General features: G+C 45.0%; 1 protein-coding gene across 1 annotated transcript in view; it reads right to left on the bottom strand.

Annotated features, from left to right (window-relative positions):
- Positions 1-1,694: 1,694 nt before the first annotated feature.
- Positions 1,695-19,418, bottom strand: part of NIPAL4 (NIPA like domain containing 4) — a 29,834-nt gene continuing 12,110 nt past the window's right edge. The window contains exons 2-6 of the mRNA XM_077468406.1: positions 10,734-10,979; positions 9,186-9,242; positions 4,336-4,426; positions 4,083-4,243; positions 1,695-3,937 (exon numbers count right to left, since the gene is read on the bottom strand). Coding sequence (XP_077324532.1) covers positions 3,291-3,937; positions 4,083-4,243; positions 4,336-4,426; positions 9,186-9,242; positions 10,734-10,979 — 1,202 coding nt within the window. The 3' untranslated portion in view covers positions 1,695-3,290. The remainder of the gene's footprint in view (positions 3,938-4,082; positions 4,244-4,335; positions 4,427-9,185; positions 9,243-10,733; positions 10,980-19,418) is intronic.

Raw genomic sequence — 19,418 nt, 5'->3', positions numbered from 1 at the left:
ACAGGTTTGCATTGCAATTAAAGCTACTTTGTGTTTTAAACACCTCCATATTTTAACTTTTACCCCAAGTTGGGCTCAGTACACATTGTGCTAGGGTGACAAGAGGAATGGTTACAGATTAACAGTACCCAGGTAGCTGGGATGGTGTTCCAGGAGAGGTAGCAAAGTAAGCAGAAGTTATACATTGTCCCATAGTACAATACACTTGCTGCTGATCCTTTACATGGGTAACAGTGCATATACTCAACCCTCTCATCCAAACTTTATCAACTAATTTCTGCCCTTAATTCCTTACTCCTCCCACCAATCTGCTTACTGCACAGGAGATTGGCAATCATTTCGAAAACAAAATCGGCACAATTCGTGATTAGATAGCCAGCACCTGGCCTTCCCAAACCAACACACCAGGTCCAACAATGCACACAATACTTTCCTACTCCAGCCCTTTTACTACTGAGGAAGTTACCAATCCACTTTGCAAGACCTACCTCACCACCTGTCCGCTCACATTTACTGCGACCACTTTCCTGCTCTAGCCTGAACTCCCTAAACCACATCTTCAACCTTTCCCTCCCCACTCAAAACATGCACTAGTTACCCCCATACTTAAAAAAGCCTCTCTGGACCCCACCTGTCTACAGGCGTATGAACTACTACCTCACTTACAACAACCTTCTTGATCCCCCCTAAAATCCAGTTGTTTCCACAGACATTTCACTGAAACTGCCCTACTAAAACTCAGATAACAACCTCCTAACTGATAAAACCAGCAGCCAGTACTCCATATTCTTGGACTTTTCTGCTGCCTTTAACTGTTAACCTCCCAGTTAGGGCATTCTGCTCTTTCCTGGGTTCTCCTACCTAGCTCAGCACACTTTCAGTGTTACATACATCATCATCTCCTCGGGTACCCCCAAGGCTCCATCCTTTTCTCTCTATACCTCTTCCTTGGGCCAGTTGATAACCTCCCATGGATTCCAATACAACCTCTATGCTGACAACACCCAGCGCTATCTCCCTACTCAAGTCATAGCCTCACGTATGGGGGGGGACACTTACTGTACAACATATCAGTATAGCTGTTACATCACTCCCTCAAATCAATCTTTCTAAAACAGAATGTAATATTTCCTCCTCCCTGTGACTTTAGCATTGAGATTAACAGCACAACCATGACCCTGCGTATACGCTCCCGAATCCAGCATTTTCATCCATAGACGCAGAATGCCGGACTCGGCCCATGTCATTGGATTTGATCGACAGTAGCAGGAGCCAATGGCAGCGCTGCTATCAAACTATCCAATCAAGAGCCGAGACAACAGGCAGAGGGGAAGAGTGCATCTCCGGCATGGGAATTACAGGGCTCAGGTGAGTAAACCGGGAGGGCAGAGTTTTTTTCACCTTGGTGCATTAAAAGGTATTGGTGCATTTCTAGTGGTTACATCTTGCTGCCTGAACCTCTGCAACAGTTACAGAATTTGCATCTTCTTAACAACACTTCAAAACAACATATTCACTCCCTGGTTATTTCCTGCCTTAACTCCTCTCTCTTCCCCTTTGCAATAAACTATTGTAATTGTACTGTCCCACCTCTACATTGGGAAGTGTTGTGTAAACTATTGGCGCTATATTAAAAGTTGAAATGGACACAGTCGTATTTTAATAGTCTTCAAGGTGGAAACAGGGCCAGGGTGTTCGATGACAATTTTAATTCGCAAACAGGTGTGTGTTTTTTTTTTATCACAAAAATATTTAGCAGATGTAAAATTCCTTTAGGCAAATCTTTCCTGTGCAGTAAAATATCAAAAGTGCCCCTTAAAAATAAGTGTATTTTATTATATTTAATTAAAAAAAAAAATTGAACATACAGCTACGTAGATTTCATTTGCATAATGCTTACTCCAGGTCATTGACTTATTTAGTAGTACAGTACAAAAGAACAAACAATGCCATTGCCAAATGTTTGTCTTCATAGTGTCAATTTGGTGGCATGTGTCCAGTGTTTTTAGTGCAAGAAACTCTTGCCTAGAGCAGCAGAATATACTTTAAAGCACCATAGAGAGATTGTGAAATATATTTTAGTGTGAATAACTCTGTTGTCTCGTTACCACCAATAGCTACATAATTTGTAGTTACACTCAATAGCTTAAACAAAGGCAGAGATCTAGACGTTTAAAAACGAAACAGTTTAGCAATTGCCTTCAACCACCATAAAACATGATGAGCTAGGGCACAAGTATACAGCATTGGACTATAGACTCACAACACAACTGGGTGTGAAAGAGCTTTTATAAGCCAAAAAAAAAAAAAAAAAGGCTACTTTAAAAAACATTTAACAAAACTGGCATTTTAAAATATAATGTACATGTTAAACACTGCTCACACAAAAAAAAAAAAACCACATCAAGGCCATCATGTATACATTAAATCAAAAAGCAATTACCGTAAAGTCTGACTCCTGTCTATCGGCAGAGAGCTCCCTTCCCTCATGTATGCACAATATGAGTGTTATACACACACTGGGTGGATTTATTAAAAACGCAAAACAGACTGCAGTTGCTACAGCGCTTAATAAATGAGAAGTTCTGACTTCCATTAGCCAATCGTATGCAAGCAAGAATGCCGTTTTTTTTTTTTTTGTTTTTCAACTTTCCTTGCATGCAATTGGGTATTCTTTGTTGCCGGTTTCCCCATCGTGGGAGCTTCTCTTTCCTCCTCCCCCCCTTTCCCAGATATGATAGCTGTAAAAATCTCCTGAAAAGACAAAGTGTCATTCTGACCAAAGCTGCTCAACCCAAATTTCCTTTAGTGATCCTTCATTAGATCTTCATACATGTCACACTGAAGGTCATTATATATATACACACATTTCTGTCTGTCCAGGGATAAAGGGAAAGAAACATTCTCTGAAATTCCTGATCCATGGTCATCATTAAGACTCATACCCATGAGTATCAGGAATGGCCCCTCCAAAAATGAAGGGCAGACACACTTTTGTTGAAAGTGCAACCATAAGCCTCTACAAAGTATAGTAACCAACTTCAATTTACATTAGATCAGTGATTGATGAATTCTGTCTGGCTGCTATGAGTTACATGGAATTATGGAGGATGGGAACATCAGAAGTCTATAAAAAACAAAGTGATCAGACCTGGCGCAAGATCACATATTCCCTTAAAAAACAAACATATGGGCTTTATAAACCCATCTTTTCTGGCCTGCTGAACGGTTGTGTACACAAAAGCATAAGACCAAAATTGCTCAGTGGAGGAAAAGTACATAAATCCAGTCTAAGTGTAAATAACAAACACTTTGGGAATACCAACACTGTTCTCAGTCTCCATGTTGTCTATTAAAGTGATCTTGTCTTCTTTCTTATTTTTCACTTTGGTGGTTTCAGCGATTGTGTCTTCTTTGGTTTCCTCTGTGACAGGTGCAGAGGTTTGCAATTGTTGCTGAAGGCTCTTTAAGCTGATGTCCAAGTTATTGAACGCATGGAGCATGAAGACTCCCAAGATTATGATGAGAAAGGCACACACTGCACCGACACCATCAAATGGCGACATGGACACCCATTCTTTAAACAAAATTAAGGATGTAGTGATGACCACTGTAGTGAATAAGACATAGTAGATTGGAAAGACTAGGGATGTATTGAAGGTGTCCAGTGATTTGTTGAGGTAGTTCACCTGGGTGACAACCGATATGGTAAGGATAGGGATGAGTATCCATGGCAAAGGATGCTGGTAGACTGGCAGGCCTGTAAGAAGTCCTTTCACAGCTATTCCTAGACCTTTTACAGAAGACACAGAGAAGGCACCCAACAGGGAGCATACTGCTAAATAGACCAGAATGTTCGTTTGGCCAAAACGAGGTGAGAGAAAGAAGATTAGGACCAGGCAACAGACGAAGAGAACACTGATGTACACAATGAATCCTGTGAATTAAAAAGGAATTGAATTTAAAGCAAGAAAAAACATTAGATCAGAAATGTAAACATGTATTATAGGGTCTTTGATTATATATCCATCAGCAAGGAAATGATAGAATAGAAGTGTGGAGTAGATTAATGGCCCCCTTACCTGGATCCTTAAGCTTGGAGGTCATATCTTCCAGCGTGGTAACCTCTTGTTCTTCTGGGGAGTGGATCACCAGTACAGTGCTCCCCAACACACTGAGTGCACACCCCAACTTCCCCAAGAGGTTCAAGCGTTCCCCCAGCAAATAAGATGACATGACAGCACTGAAAAAAATAATAAAAAAGGACAATAAGTGAAGTTATGTTGTCATTTCAGCTAGTTAGTAGCAAGCCTTTGCTCTATGGAAGGCAATTACCTGATTAGCACACTGAGGGCCCCCAGTGGTGTAACAATGGTTGCTGGCGCAAAGGCATAAGCAGCGAAATTGGCAACTTCTCCACCTCCCACTGCAAAAAATAAAGCTAATTATATACAAAATCTAGGTGAACTTAAAAAGATACAAAATGCAATACACCAGTAACAGTACCAGACAGGGAAAGGCCACAATGCCAATGAAAGACCTACATAAATTACCTGTTGCAAATTAAATTTTTCCTATGCATCAAACAAAGGAGGGGGTGGGGGAAATCACGAGGCTTAATGAAATTATATATATATATATAAAAAATTATTTACTTTTGTGAAATGACCACAAAATGGAGTGCAAAGTGATGCGAGATTCACACCCAAACTAAAGTCCATGTTCCATAATTAAAAGATTTTTAAACCATGAATATAACAGTCCTTGGATAAACAGTGAAAACAGATTATATAGCCAGAAAGGGGATTCCACGTAACAGTGTTAAATTGAAGACACAGACAATAAAACCACCACCAGTTAGTGAGGAGGCTTAACCAGAGTGAGAGGACTCAAATTGGCATATGCTCATTGAGTCAACAAGGCATATGGTGTTAACACCAAGGTATGGGACCTCCAGATCCAGATGGAAGATGGGTTAAATTGGTCAAGAGATGTCACAGAGAAGCAGGCCTCAGAAGCAACCAAGTTGTCAGACCAAATCCTCAAATGTTCAAAATAGCATGACCAAAAAAGAAAATAATCTGCATAGTGTGAATCCGTATAAACCTAGAAATGTAGTAAAAAAAAAAAAAAAAAAAATGTAAACACTTGCATTTGAAGAGTGGAATAAAGTGCTTGAAAATATAAGGTTTGTGGGTAATGCAAAGACATCATCAGGGCTCGTCCCGACTTTCATCTAAAGAGACATCTGGGGTATGAGCTTGCTGTAGTCACCGCATTTAGATAAGAAATTAGGCCCAATAATGAGATTGCCAACCTGTGAACATTGCACTTGCTGGTTTGGACAAAATGGTACAAGGGCATGCGTTCCAAGCCTCATTCTGGAAAGAGCTGAACATTTTTGAAGAAAGGGGAAGCAACTGATCCTGGATTAAACATAAGATTAAAATAAATTGAAACATTTTGATCACAGGATTGGTCCCCTTTCTTCAAATATGATGGTGTCACTGCCGTTCACACTACCGGTTTAGATTGCTGTTGATATACGGACCTCTAATGGACTTTAGTTTGGGTGTGAATCTCACATCACTTTTCACCGTTTTTAAATTTGTGGTCATTTCACATTATTAGATTCTATACATATGAATTTGTATCATGAATGTTTGAGCGCTGCACAAAATTTTATTGTTCTCATATCTCTCGAGTTACACTTGTCTAATTGTTGTGCTGGCTGCTATTTGATATACGTTTGCATATCAGCACAATATACACCAATTTTTCTATAAAAAAAACAAAGATGTACACCAGGCCTTTATTGGTTAGTTTTCTATGGTCAAATCGGTTTCTCCTTACACGGTTTCACAGTAGTATGGACCTTAAGATTTAGATTTTAACCTAAACCATATTCTAGATGAAAACTGTTTATATCAAATTTAGCATGCCTGTTTAGAGAATGGGGGAAAATTTTTTGTGAGTTATTTACTGGTAACATCTTTTCCAGGAATCTTATAGGACAGCCACCTATGAGAGACCTTGGCTCCTCCCTTATTAGGAAACATCACTCAGCCTAGATTTAAAAAGGCATGCTTGCCCACCGGCTCCTCAGTTCTTCAAGAGCGACTCCGGCCAGCTGGGGAGACACAAGAACACATCATACACCATAAATAAAATTTTTGATGGTTTCTTGAGTCAGAAACCCAAAAAGGTAACCAACCAGGGTGGGTACACGGTGCTGTCCTGAAAGGCTCCTGAAAAAGACATTACCAGTAACGCCAATTTTCCCATATTGTCTTTCAGGACAGCCACCAATGAGAGGATAAGCAAGCACTTACTCTTAGGGTGGGTCTACAGTGTCCTGTAAAAGGTGGGAGAGCTGAATCATGTTGCCACTGCACAGATCTGGCATGGAGTAGCATCAACTTCAGCTTCTCTCTGAGATCTCCCTACATATAGGTCTGTCTGATTGTTAGCCAATGCAACCTTGCCCAGGTACTGCTAGAGATTTTAACCCTTACTTTAGTCCCTGCCAAAGAACAAGGAAGGAAACCCCTTATTGACACATGAAACCAAAACGGAAAAAATGAGAAAAAGAAAAGTCCCACAAGGGCCTGCAATAAGTAAAGTTTGGTCCTACTTGGGAGACTGCAGACCTAAAACTGGTCCAGCTGTCGTAATGCCTCCAAATCTCAGATAAGCGGAGCATAAAATATAATCTTGAGGGATCCCTCTTATTTGCCAGACCACCAGGTTCTCAGATCCCTCAGGACAGAGAACCGTGGTCCTTTAAGCCTGTGTGATACAATGAGAGCGACCGTAGGGTTCTCTGTCCACCAGCAAGACTGCAGGTGGGTGAGATGGCATAGTACCTGGGGAAACACCAGCACTGAGCATTGGTATCTGCCCAAGAGTGCCAACCCTATACCGATTCAGGCTCAAAGAGGAAGTTTTATGGGAGGAAACCAGAGTTCCCAGGGTTAACTGCCCTATAGACGGTCTAGATGAAAGTACCTGCAACTGCAAGAGGATGTCTACACTGAGTTTAGTCTCAACTTCCACGATCAGACGAGAACAGGTGCATTCAGGATGCTGTGGCCATCGGCCAGCATTCCCATCTGTGTCACCCTTGTATTTCACAGGAACACCCTTGTATTTCACAGGAAGGGCTTTGCTGTCTGCTATGCGAGTCGAGAATCGCCTCTGGCCCAGGACAAGGAACAGGTCCCCTGTGGGAAAGATAGCGCACAGTCTTGGACATGCTGTTAGTCACCCACCACTTGGGGGGCTGCCCGTCCTCTTACTGACCATGCATCAATGTGCGTCTGCAATTGTGTCAGATAATATTTGAGATGCGCGACACCAGTATAAATGCCAGAGTAGTTCATTTTCCTACGATGAAAAGAATCACAGGTCCCTTTCAGAAGAGAGCATGGAATCTAATACCCCTTCGCCTCTCAAGTCTAGATCTGTGGGGGGAAAAAAACAAAAAAAAAAAAAAAAAAAAACACACCACCTGCGTCTGATAGGAGCAGACTGCACTGAACCCAAGCCCTTCCAAGAAGCTGGACCCTAGTCTTCTCCAGCTTCCATTAGACCTAATGGACAGGAATGCCCTTTCCCACTGCTCTTTCCTTTATTGTGGAGCAAGAGTGTTTTTTTTTGTGCTCCTGCAACCACCTCCTCCAGAGAAATTCTTTAATGAGGAGGCCTACTTCACCATCCAGGCCTTCTCCCACTTCTTAACAAGTGTTATAGAAACCTGTGTATCTTCCTAGGGTCTGGTCACCTGAAGCCCTTTAACCCTCCTTGATGCCATCCAGCCCCCCCCCCCCCCCCCATCCAAAAAACTAGAATGTTGGGGGATCTGAACCAACCACCCCAGTGCTGCCAGGCAGAATGGTCAGCCACCCAGGCTCTCCCCTAACCAGGAGACCGCTCAGGGAACCGACTCCCAGCCCCATCGAATCTCCCAGAGCTGAAGAGTTAACCACTGCATTAAGTGATTTTAAAAAGTCAGAATGAGCCGACATAAGGATAAGAGCTTATGTCTCCAGCAAGGCTACACTGGTTGTGTGCCATGACTGCCTCACCATAATTGCCTTTCGGCGGCCAGCCTCGTATTTTACCACACAGTGTAATTTCAGCCATGCGCACTCTATACACCTCGTGCAGGAGGGGGGGGGGGGGGGTGAATAGTTTTCTCTTTACCCAATCCCTACTGGTTACAAGGGAAAAAAAAAAAAAAAAAAAAAAAAAAAACTCTCAAAGTATGTGCATGGAAAAAACAAACGCTTCAGGTTTACCTGTGTGGTGCTGGGGCCTGCTTCCACTTCCTGTGCAGATGTCGCAGGAGTCCATCTCACCCCTTTGGTGGTCCGTAGTCTCTGCTGGGTCTTCAATTTTTGAACACCAGCACCCATAAAACATTGCCCACTGCCCTGTTCCACCAGCAGGCTTTGCATGTGTTGTGCAGTACCTGAGACATGTACAGCTTCTCAGGTCCCCAGACCAGTCAGAGGACTTACCACCAAGCCAACTGCTCTCTTTGTAGTAAAACATGCTCATCCTATTTCTTCAGGATTAGGACTGGTGGAACATAGCTCCCAACTGTCCCCGACTTGGAGCAATGTCCCTCTTTGGTCTGATCCATAATAAAATGCACTATTTCAAAAAGTGTTCCCAAAATAAAAAAGCCCTTGTGGGTTTAACTAAATATTTTTTTTTTTTTTAAGGTGAATTCTCCTTTAAAAGGTGGCATGTCCTACGTTTGTTAGTAGGGCTCCCTCGTTCCCATCGCAAAAAGTTGGGAGGTATGGGGGAATAATGGCATGAACCCGTGGAGCCAGCACAGAACATGAAAGCAGGCCCCCGAAGCATCCCACAACACAACAACTTTCAGAGAGCTGGGGTGGCAACAGAAAAACAGCGTGGCTGACAGGTAAACTCACCGAGGCATCGCACCGCCACTAGTCCCCAGAGACCTGTCTCCTTTCCGGGCATACAGGCTTCAGCCTCCCTGGCTGTCTTTAGCCATGGTTCCTCACAATGTCTTCTGCCTGGAGGAACCGAGGAGCTGGCAGGGAAGCATGCCTTTTAATTCTAGGCTGGTCGGTGTTTCCTAAGAAGGGAGGAGCCGAGGTCTCATAGGTGGCTGTCCTGAAAGACGATAGGGGAAGAAATACACTTACTTGTTAAAAGTCCAGCCCACCACAGCCAGTCCTTCAGGTACCCATGTCCACCAGCACCTAAAAAAAATTAGACAAAAGGCAATGTGAAAAACCTTCAAGACTGCTTGTACATACATTTTCCATCTCAGGACTTGGGGGGTTTTAGGGATGAAGCAAAGTAAATTGAATTCCCAGCTTAGAGAGTTGCCCTAGGAAAAGTTGGTCGCCATAGAAGAATTCTCTCTCACCTCTTGCTTTAAAGTGGTTGTATACTCTTTTTTCTAACTTTAACCTACAGGAAAGCCTATAATAAGGCTTACCTGTAGGTAAAAATAAATATCACCTAAACCTGTACAGTTTAGGAGATATTCCCCTCGGTATGCGCCGCTGACTGCAGCGGCGCATGCGCACGAGGGGATTCTCGGCCTGAAAATCCGGCAGTGGCCGGAAAGAAATCTCCCATGCGCATGCGCGGGAGTGACAATATCGCGGCTCCGGCTACTCACAGCGCCGGAGCCGCGATACCCGGAAAAAACGCAGAGGGAGCATGTCAGCTCCCTCAGCGTGGATCGTGCCAGATGTCGGGGCCTCGTTCTAAGGTAAGTATTTCATAATGAGCTAGTATGCGGTGCATACTAGCTCATTATGCCTTTTGCTTTGCAGGTGTTAAAAAAAAAAAAAAAAAAAAAAAAGAAGAGCGGGTTTACTACCGCTTTAATTACTCAAACTTTTCAGGATTTCACCTTACTTTTTGTAACAGACACAGAGCGGGCAAGTCTCCAAAGTGGGACAGCAATAAAAACTTGATAAAAGGGCCTAACCCTTTTCCTACAGTAGAATGTAAACCGACAAAGAAAAATTTCTAGCTTAACTCACCAACAAACCGAATTGTCCTCACAGTTCACAATAAAAACATGGATTTTCAAATATATGCATAAGCTGCAGAGGCCACAACAAGGCACCCCAGTGTTATCAGCAGTCCTAACTTTATAACGTTTTGAGAGCCTCCATAGCAGGAGCACATACAGTATATAATAAATGAATAGATTGAGGGTAGGTATGCCTCCTTAAAAGGAACAGAGGCACACTGGACACCCAGTAAATTGCACAATAGCAGCGAAGGTGTCCAGTGCACCCCTCACCCAAAAAAACAACAAAACAAACAGCAACTGCGCCAACCTATAACTGGCCTTAACAAGGAGCACATGGTAGGGTGATGAATGTCAAAACAAGAAAGATTCCCAGCTCAACGTACCAACAAATTGAATCGTCTTCTCTAAGAGTTCACATTAAAAACAGGGGTTAAGTTTGCACATATTAGAAAAGTAAAATGTCAAAAAGGCAAAACTTCCCAAGCCCAAAAAAATAAAAATAAAAAAATTGGAAGTAGCATTTTGTTACGAAGGTTTTACTAAAATAAAACATGCATGCAACCGTACGGTCACAAAGATCTGTGTTGGTGGGGCACCAAAATATAAAAAGGAGGTTATGGTTCACATCATTGAAGCCCAGACTAGAAAGAGAGGAAAAAAAAACAAAAAACTACTCATTAGCATTGCGTTTTCCTACCTGCCCGCGTCCTGCCCTGCTCAGATAGATGTAAGAGCCCCTTTTTCTTCAGAATGACACTGCCGCCAATCAGGAAGCTAGAAAACACAGCAAGTGCCAGGCCAATGAGAAATTCATAATTGGTCTTGCTTGATGTAACGCTTGCATTAAAGGTCAGGTTTTGGTAAGTACAGTTAGACAGGTCAGCTTCATTCATAATCTGGCAGACCACTCGACGCGAGAGACAGGTGAGTGTTACCAATGTCCCTGCAAAGAAAGACAATACATGATTACTCAAAAATGACTAACATTCCAGAACACTACATTGATTGCATACCTTTACACAGATTTTACTAGTATTTCATATGTAGCGGTACCCCCGTAAGGGCTGCCGATTTGGTTACTTAGCAATCCGCCATTCACCCTGCTGCCAGGCTCCCCACATTCAGACAAGACAAGAAACAGTCATTTGTACGGTTTTGTTGCATTTATTGTAAGATTCAACTTAGGTGGAACAAAGGGGTGATATGAGATGCCCATAGCAGTTGGTGTATTGTTTGACAATACTGAATAGCATTAGCTTGAAAGTTGTAGTACCTCTAGTATTCGCAGCAATTTCCTGAAACACTATTTCTTCACTTCCAATTTTGACAAAGAAGAACCACTCTGAAACCACTTCTATCCTGATCTTGTCTAGCATTCAAGTGCTGTGTTCCCCGGTCACAGCAGCTCGATACCAGTTTAAAGACGAAGATTTTTAGCTGAAACTCTCTCCACGGTTCTTCCACGCTTTCCAGCGTGGGGGATGCCCAGAACAGCACCTCACTACTCCATGCTGTCTTTCCTTTACTCCAGACTCCTCCCTGGCAGCACGTGACCCCAGATTATATGGGAGGCCTGCCCCTGCCAATACCAAGACCAAGACATAATTGGGCAGGGCCAGGGGTCAAGTCCTGGGAAAAAAAGTGTGGGAACTCCCACCCAAGATCCATTCCCCCACCATAAAAAAAAAAAAAAAAAAAAAAAAGGGTACGCTCATATGCATATATACTGCACAGAAAATACAGTACAACATTTATTGTAAAGTGCCAGTTTACAAAAACAAAATAACGTGTCAAACAAAACAAATCAACACAATGGGTGATGATCTTTCCCTCGCAGGGAATTTCTACCACAAATACACCCTGTTCCAAATTCTGTTACACAGCCCATTAGAAAATATCCCACAAACAGGAATAAGTATTGGCAGAGTATTGCAGAGTATTGGCAGGGTATTGCAGAGTATTGCAGAGTATTGATAGGGTATGTATTGTAGAGTATTGGCAGGGTATTGTAGAGTATTGGCAGGGTATTGGCAGAGTATTGGCAGAGTATTGGCAGAGTATTGGCAGAGTGTTGGCAGAGTGTTGGCAGAGTGTTGCAGGGTATTGATAGGGTATGTATTGGCAGAGTATTGGCAGGGTATGTATTGTAGAGTATTGGCAGGGTATGTATTGTAGAGTATTGGCAGAGTATTGGCAGAGTGTTGGCAGAGTATTGGCAGGGTGTTGGCAGAGTATTGGCAGGGTGTTGGCAGAGTATTGGCAGGGTGTTGGCAGAGTATTGGCAGGGTGTTGGCAGAGTATTGGCAGGGTGTTGGCAGAGTATTGGCAGGGTGTTGGCAGAGTATTGGCAGGGTGTTGGCAGAGTATTGGCAGGGTGTTGGCAGAGTATTGGCAGGGTGTTGGCAGAGTATTGGCAGGGTGTTGGCAGAGTATTGGCAGGGTGTTGGCAGAGTATTGGCAGGGTGTTGGCAGAGTATTGGCAGGGTGTTGGCAGAGTATTGGCAGGGTGTTGGCAGAGTATTGGCAGGGTGTTGGCAGAGTATTGGCAGGGTGTTGGCAGAGTATTGGCAGGGTGTTGGCAGAGTATTGGCAGGGTGTTGGCAGAGTATTGGCAGGGTGTTGGCAGAGTATTGGCAGGGTGTTGGCAGAGTATTGGCAGGGTGTTGGCAGAGTATTGGCAGGGTGTTGGCAGAGTATTGGCAGGGTGTTGGCAGAGTATTGGCAGGGTGTTGGCAGAGTATTGGCAGGGTGTTGGCAGAGTATTGGCAGGGTGTGGCAGAGTATTGGCAGGGTGTTGCAGAGTATTGGCAGGGTGTTGCAGAGTATTGGCAGGGTGTTGCAGAGTATTGGCAGGGTGTTGCAGAGTATTGGCAGGGTGTTGCAGAGTATTGATAGGGTATTTCAGGGTGTGTATTGGCAGAGTATTGGCAGGGTATGTATTGCAGAGTATTGGCAGGGTGTTGCAGAGTATTGGCAGGGTATTGAAGAGTATTGGCAGGGTATTGAAGAGTATTGATAGGGTATTTCAGGGTGTGTATTGGCAGAGTATTGGCAGGGTATTGCAGAGTATTGGCAGGGTATTGCAGAGTATTGGCAGGGTGTTGCAGAGTATTGGCAGGGTGTTGCAGAGTATTGGCAGGGTGTTGCAGAGTATTGGCAGGGTGTTGCAGAGTATTGGCAGGGTGTTGCAGAGTATTGGCAGGGTGTTGCAGAGTATTGGCAGGGTGTTGCAGAGTATTGGCGGGGTGTTGCAGAGTATTGGCGGGGTATTGCAGAGTATTGGCGGGGTATTGCAGAGTATTGGCGGGGTATTGCAGAGTATTGGCGGGGTATTGCAGAGTATTGGCGGGGTATTGCAGAGTATTGGCGGGGTGGGTAGTGCAGAGTATTGGCGGGGTGGGTAGTGCAGAGTATTGGCGGGGTGGGTAGTGCAGAGTATTGGCGGGGTGGGTAGTGCAGAGTATTGGCGGGGTGGGTAGTGCAGAGTATTGGCGGGGTGGGTAGTGCAGAGTATTGGCGGGGTGGGTAGTGCAGAGTATTGGCGGGGTGGGTAGTGCAGAGTATTGGCGGGGTGGGTAGTGCAGAGTATTGGCGGGGTGGGTAGTGCAGAGTATTGGCAGGGTATTGGCAGAGTATTGGCAGAGTATTGGCAGAGTGTTGGCAGAGTGTTGGCAGAGTGTTGGCAGAGTGTTGGCAGAGTGTTGCAGGGTATTGATAGGGTATGTATTGGCAGAGTATTGGCAGGGTATGTATTGTAGAGTATTGGCAGGGTATGTATTGTAGAGTATTGGCAGAGTATTGGCAGAGTGTTGGCAGAGTATTGGCAGGGTGTTGGCAGAGTATTGGCAGGGTGTTGGCAGAGTATTGGCAGGGTGTTGGCAGAGTATTGGCAGGGTGTTGGCAGAGTATTGGCAGGGTGTTGGCAGAGTATTGGCAGGGTGTTGGCAGAGTATTGGCAGGGTGTTGGCAGAGTATTGGCAGGGTGTTGGCAGAGTATTGGCAGGGTGTTGGCAGAGTATTGGCAGGGTGTTGGCAGAGTATTGGCAGGGTGTTGGCAGAGTATTGGCAGGGTGTTGGCAGAGTATTGGCAGGGTGTTGGCAGAGTATTGGCAGGGTGTTGGCAGAGTATTGGCAGGGTGTTGGCAGAGTATTGGCAGGGTGTTGGCAGAGTATTGGCAGGGTGTTGGCAGAGTATTGGCAGGGTGTTGGCAGAGTATTGGCAGGGTGTGGCAGAGTATTGGCAGGGTGTTGCAGAGTATTGGCAGGGTGTTGCAGAGTATTGGCAGGGTGTTGCAGAGTATTGGCAGGGTGTTGCAGAGTATTGGCAGGGTGTTGCAGAGTATTGGCAGGGTGTTGCAGAGTATTGATAGGGTATTTCAGGGTGTGTATTGGCAGAGTATTGGCAGGGTATGTATTGCAGAGTATTGGCAGGGTGTTGCAGAGTATTGGCAGGGTATTGAAGAGTATTGGCAGGGTATTGAAGAGTATTGGCAGGGTATTGAAGAGTATTGGCAGGGTATTTCAGGGTGTGTATTGGCAGAGTATTGGCAGGGTATTGCAGAGTATTGGCAGGGTATTGCAGAGTATTGGCAGGGTGTTGCAGAGTATTGGCAGGGTGTTGCAGAGTATTGGCAGGGTGTTGCAGAGTATTGGCAGGGTGTTGCAGAGTATTGGCAGGGTGTTGCAGAGTATTGGCGGGGTGTTGCAGAGTATTGGCGGGGTATTGCAGAGTATTGGCGGGGTATTGCAGAGTATTGGCGGGGTATTGCAGAGTATTGGCGGGGTATTGCAGAGTATTGGCGGGGTATTGCAGAGTATTGGCGGGGTGGGTAGTGCAGAGTATTGGCGGGGTGGGTAGTGCAGAGTATTGGCGGGGTGGGTAGTGCAGAGTATTGGCGGGGTGGGTAGTGCAGAGTATTGGCGGGGTGGGTAGTGCAGAGTATTGGCGGGGTGGGTAGTGCAGAGTATTGGCGGGGTGGGTAGTGCAGAGTATTGGCGGGGTGGGTAGTGCAGAGTATTGGCGGGGTGGGTAGTGCAGAGTATTGGCGGGGTGGGTAGTGCAGAGTATTGGCGGGGTGGGTAGTGCAGAGTATTGGCGGGGTGGGTAGTGCAGAGTATTGGCGGGGTGGGTAGTGCAGAGTATTGGCGGGGTGGGTAGTGCAGAGTATTGGCGGGGTGGGTAGTGCAGAGTATTGGCGGGGTAGTGCAGAGTATTGGCGGGGTAGTGCAGAGTATTGGCGGGGTAGTGCAGAGTATTGGCGGGGTAGTGCAGAGTATTGGCGGGGTAGTGCAGAGTATTGGCGGGGTAGTGCAGAGTATTGGCGGGGTAGTGCAGAGTATTGGCGGGGTAGTGCAGAGTATTGGCGGGGTAGTGCAGAGTATTGATAGGGTATTGCAGAGTATTGGCAGGGTATTGGCAGGGTATTGATAGGGTACTGCAGAGTATTGATAGGGTACTGCAGAGTATTGATAGGGTACTGCAGAGTATTGATAGGGTACTGCAGAGTATTGGCAGGGTATGTATTGCAGAGTATTGGCGGGTATTGCAGAGTATTGGCGGGGTATTGCAGAGTATTGGCGGGGTATTGCAGAGTATTGGCGGGGTATTGCAGAGTATTGGCGGGGTATTGCAGAGTATTGGCGGGGTATTGCAGAGTATTGGCGGGGTATTGCAGAGTATTGGCGGGGTATTGCAGAGTATTGGCGGGGTATTGCAGAGTATTGGCGGGGTATTGCAGAGTATTGGCGGGGTATTGCAGAGTATTGATAGGGTAGTGCAGAGTATTGATAGGGTAGTGCAGAGTATTGGCAGGGTATGTATTGCAGAGTATTGATGAGTATTGACAGGGTATTGCAGAGTATGGATGAGTATTGGCAATTTGGCAGGGTATTGCAGAATGCAACTTACTTACACATGACACTACTAGTGACTGACCTCCTGGTATTCTCTTCTTCCCTTCTGTTCTGGGGGGAGAAGTAAACTCAAAGTGCACTGCAGCGGCTGTTTCCCCAGGAGGCACTGGGTAGAGGGGAGCGGGAGGACAGTCCGGCGCGCAGCGTGTGTCACACTGACGGGCTCGTGCCAGTGCGTGCCCACGCCGAAGTCATGTGACCGGTTGCTAGATGCGGAGCGGCCTCTGCCTAGCAACCAGTCACTCGGCGGCTGAGGAGCGGCGCGGACTACGCGCTGCATAGCCTCAGCCGGCCCTGCTCAGACAGCTAATGGGAACGGCGTTCCCGCTGTGGAAATAGTACGGGAACGCCGTTCCCATGCGTTCCCGCAGCACTCGAGCCCTGGGCAGGGCTACTCACTTGAGCTGCCTGCTCCTCAGACTTCAGGTCCAACCCCTGTTCCAGAACCATCTTTCCGAAAGCAGGGGAGGCATCTCTGATTTAGGGGACAAAATGGCCACACTCACCACTCCCAGTCAAAAAAAAAAAAAAAAAAAAAAACCAACCAGGCCTAGCCTAAAGCACAGGCCTGGCTAAGTTTACCTGCACTTGGGCCCTGAGCTACAAAAATCCTATTCTAGCACCTACCTTTAGGTAGAGGGTTCTACACATACATTAGCATTGAGCATTTCTGAGGCACTCACAACTGATAAAAACATCAAATACGAGTCGCAGAGAAACTTCCAAATATATATATATATATATATATATATATATATATATATATATATATATATATATATATATATATATATATATATATATATATATATATATATATATATATATATATATATACACACACACAAACACACACACACCTATGGCAACACTGAGTTACCCACTTGCTGACCACCCTATAGCAGTTTTACTGCTACAGAGCGACAGCTCTGCACCAGATCATGTATTCTGTACTTCTGCCTGCAGGGGGAGCACACTTGTGCTGTGATTATTCACAGCAGAAGCCGATCTGTGGGTGCCAGGCACTCGATATCCACTGGCGTCTGCTGACTGTCGGGCAGAGACTCAGAACAAATACATCTCTTCCCCAAGTACACAAAAACACTGGCTAGGCACACAGTTAACCCTGTGATCACTCTAGATCTTTAACCCCAGCCATTGCCATTAGTACAGTGACGGTGCATATTTCCATCACCGAATACTGTATTAGTGTCACTGGTTCCTGCAAAGTGTCAAAGTCCGATTGTCCACCGCAATATCATAGTCCCATTAGAAGGCTGGGTTTACACCTCCCTGCGGAGCAGCTCACAGCAGGGGTCTGGTGCATCCCTGTTCACCATTTCAGCACGAATTTTAACCCAAAATGGACCAGAAGACGCACAGGACTTCTGTGAAATTTGCTCCGCAGCCATCCTGGAGATGCGTGAACCAGCTCCATAGAAATCCGCAATCCAATTTGCAATAGTGTGAGGTTTTTTTTTTTATATCTTCCTTGAAAAAAACCCAATAACAGATTGCTATGCAACGTGGATAAAAGTCTCAAACTATGTTGTGTATGTTTTATAAGCCAGTAGTACTGGGTGCGGATTTAGCTACCAGAACATGATGGATTTGCATGTACAGTATCTCACAAGAGTGAGTACACCCCCCTCCACATTTTTGTTAATATTATTTTATTCTATCTTTTCATGTGACAACACTGAAGAAACTACACTTTGCTACAAAGTAGTGAGTGTACAGCTTGTACAACAGTGTAAATTTGCTGTCCCCTCAAAATAACTCAGCACACAGCCATTAACCACTTAAGGACCGAGCCTCTAAAATTTGTGGTTTACAAGTTATAAACTCTTTTTTTGCTAGAAAATTACTTAGAACCCCCAAAAATGTATAGGACAACAGTAAAGTTAACCCAATTTATTTTTATATTGTGAAAGATAATGTTACGCCGAGTAAATTGATATCCAACATGTCAAGCTTCAAAATTGCGCCCCCTCGTGGAATGGCGACAAACTTTTACCCTTAAAAATCTCCATAGGTTGCATGTTTTGAGTTAAAGAGGAGGTCTAGGGCTAGAAATATTGTTCTCGCTCTACTGATCGCCATAGTTTGTTATAAAATTTTGCAAATGTGTAATTTTTCTCCTTCATCGATATTCACTGATGAGCTGCACTGATGGGCACAGAAGCCCCTGCAGAGGCTCTCCACGATCGGGACTGATGTCCCTCTCACAGCCGCCTTTTTTTTTTTTGTTCTCTCCTCACGCTACCAGGGGGTCAGCCTGTCGGTGCTCAGACCAATTGCTGCACACTGAATTATATTGGTCTGCATGGCTGTTGTCCAAAAAGGAAGCCTCTTCTATTTAAAAAAAAAAAAAAAAAGGGGGGAAGAGGATGCTCAAGAAAGCCAGTTTGCTGAAGACAAGCAAAGCAGACTAAGGACATGGATTACTGGAACCATGTCCTGTGGTCTGATGAGACAAAGATAAACTTATTTGGTTCAGATGGTGTCAAGAGTGTGTGGCGGCAACCAGGTGAGGCGTACAAAAGACAAGTGTGTCTTGCCTACAGTCAAGCATGGTGGTGGGAGCATCATGGTCTGGGGCTGCATGAGTGCTGCTGGCACTGGGGAGCTACAGTTTGAGGGAATCATCAATGCCAACATGTACTGTGACATACTGAAGCAGAGCATGATCCCTTTGGAGACTGGGCCGCAGGCCAGTATAGCATCATAACGACCCCAAACACACCTGCCTTGGTGAAGGTGATGGGCCAAGCATGTCACCAGACCTAAACTATTGAGCATCCTCAAATGGAAGGTAGAGGAGTGCAAGGTTTCTAACATCCACCAGCCCCGAGGACTCCAGAGGCAACCTGTGACACTCTGGTGAACTCCATGCCCAAAGAGGGTTAAGGCAGTGCTGGAAAATAATGGTGGCCACATAAAATATTAACACTTTGGGCCCAATTTGGCCTTTTTCACTTAGGGGTGTACTCACTTTCTGGGCCGATTAAACGACACGCATACTCAGTGAACTCTCCCCTGCAGAGGGGGAGGGAGAGAGGAAAAAAATAAAAAAAAAAATAAACGCCCCTCGCTTATTCAAGACCAAGTATTCACTCATTGGGAGGTGAAAAATTACTCCAGTACAGCAGATCCATCAAGCATGACAATTGACCGTTACCTGAATCCACTCATTTCCCATTAGACAAATGACCACACAATGGGTGGGGTTCAAAAGGGAATTTACAGATTTAAATGGCCCACCCCGGACTCCTAAACACTAGAGATCAACTTCCACACCAGTATGTTTTTGCCAGTCAGACTATCACATGTGCATTACAGTCCTGTAAAAAGTGACACAGAAATGTATTGTTCTTCAATTCTGTGAATAACATAGATAGTTTAGAATTTGTCGGTTTCCTATTGCCGTGTCCCCATTGGGGACATTTACCCTCTATTTACCCTCTCC

The sequence above is a fragment of the Lithobates pipiens genome, unplaced genomic scaffold, assembly GCF_037356315.1.
Source record: "Lithobates pipiens isolate NorthernLeopardFrog02 unplaced genomic scaffold, aLitPip1_a1.2 Scaffold_8, whole genome shotgun sequence".
Taxonomy (NCBI): Eukaryota; Metazoa; Chordata; class Amphibia; order Anura; family Ranidae; genus Lithobates; species Lithobates pipiens.
Note: the sequence above shows the minus strand (reverse complement) of the source record. Positions and strands in the feature narration are given on the sequence as shown.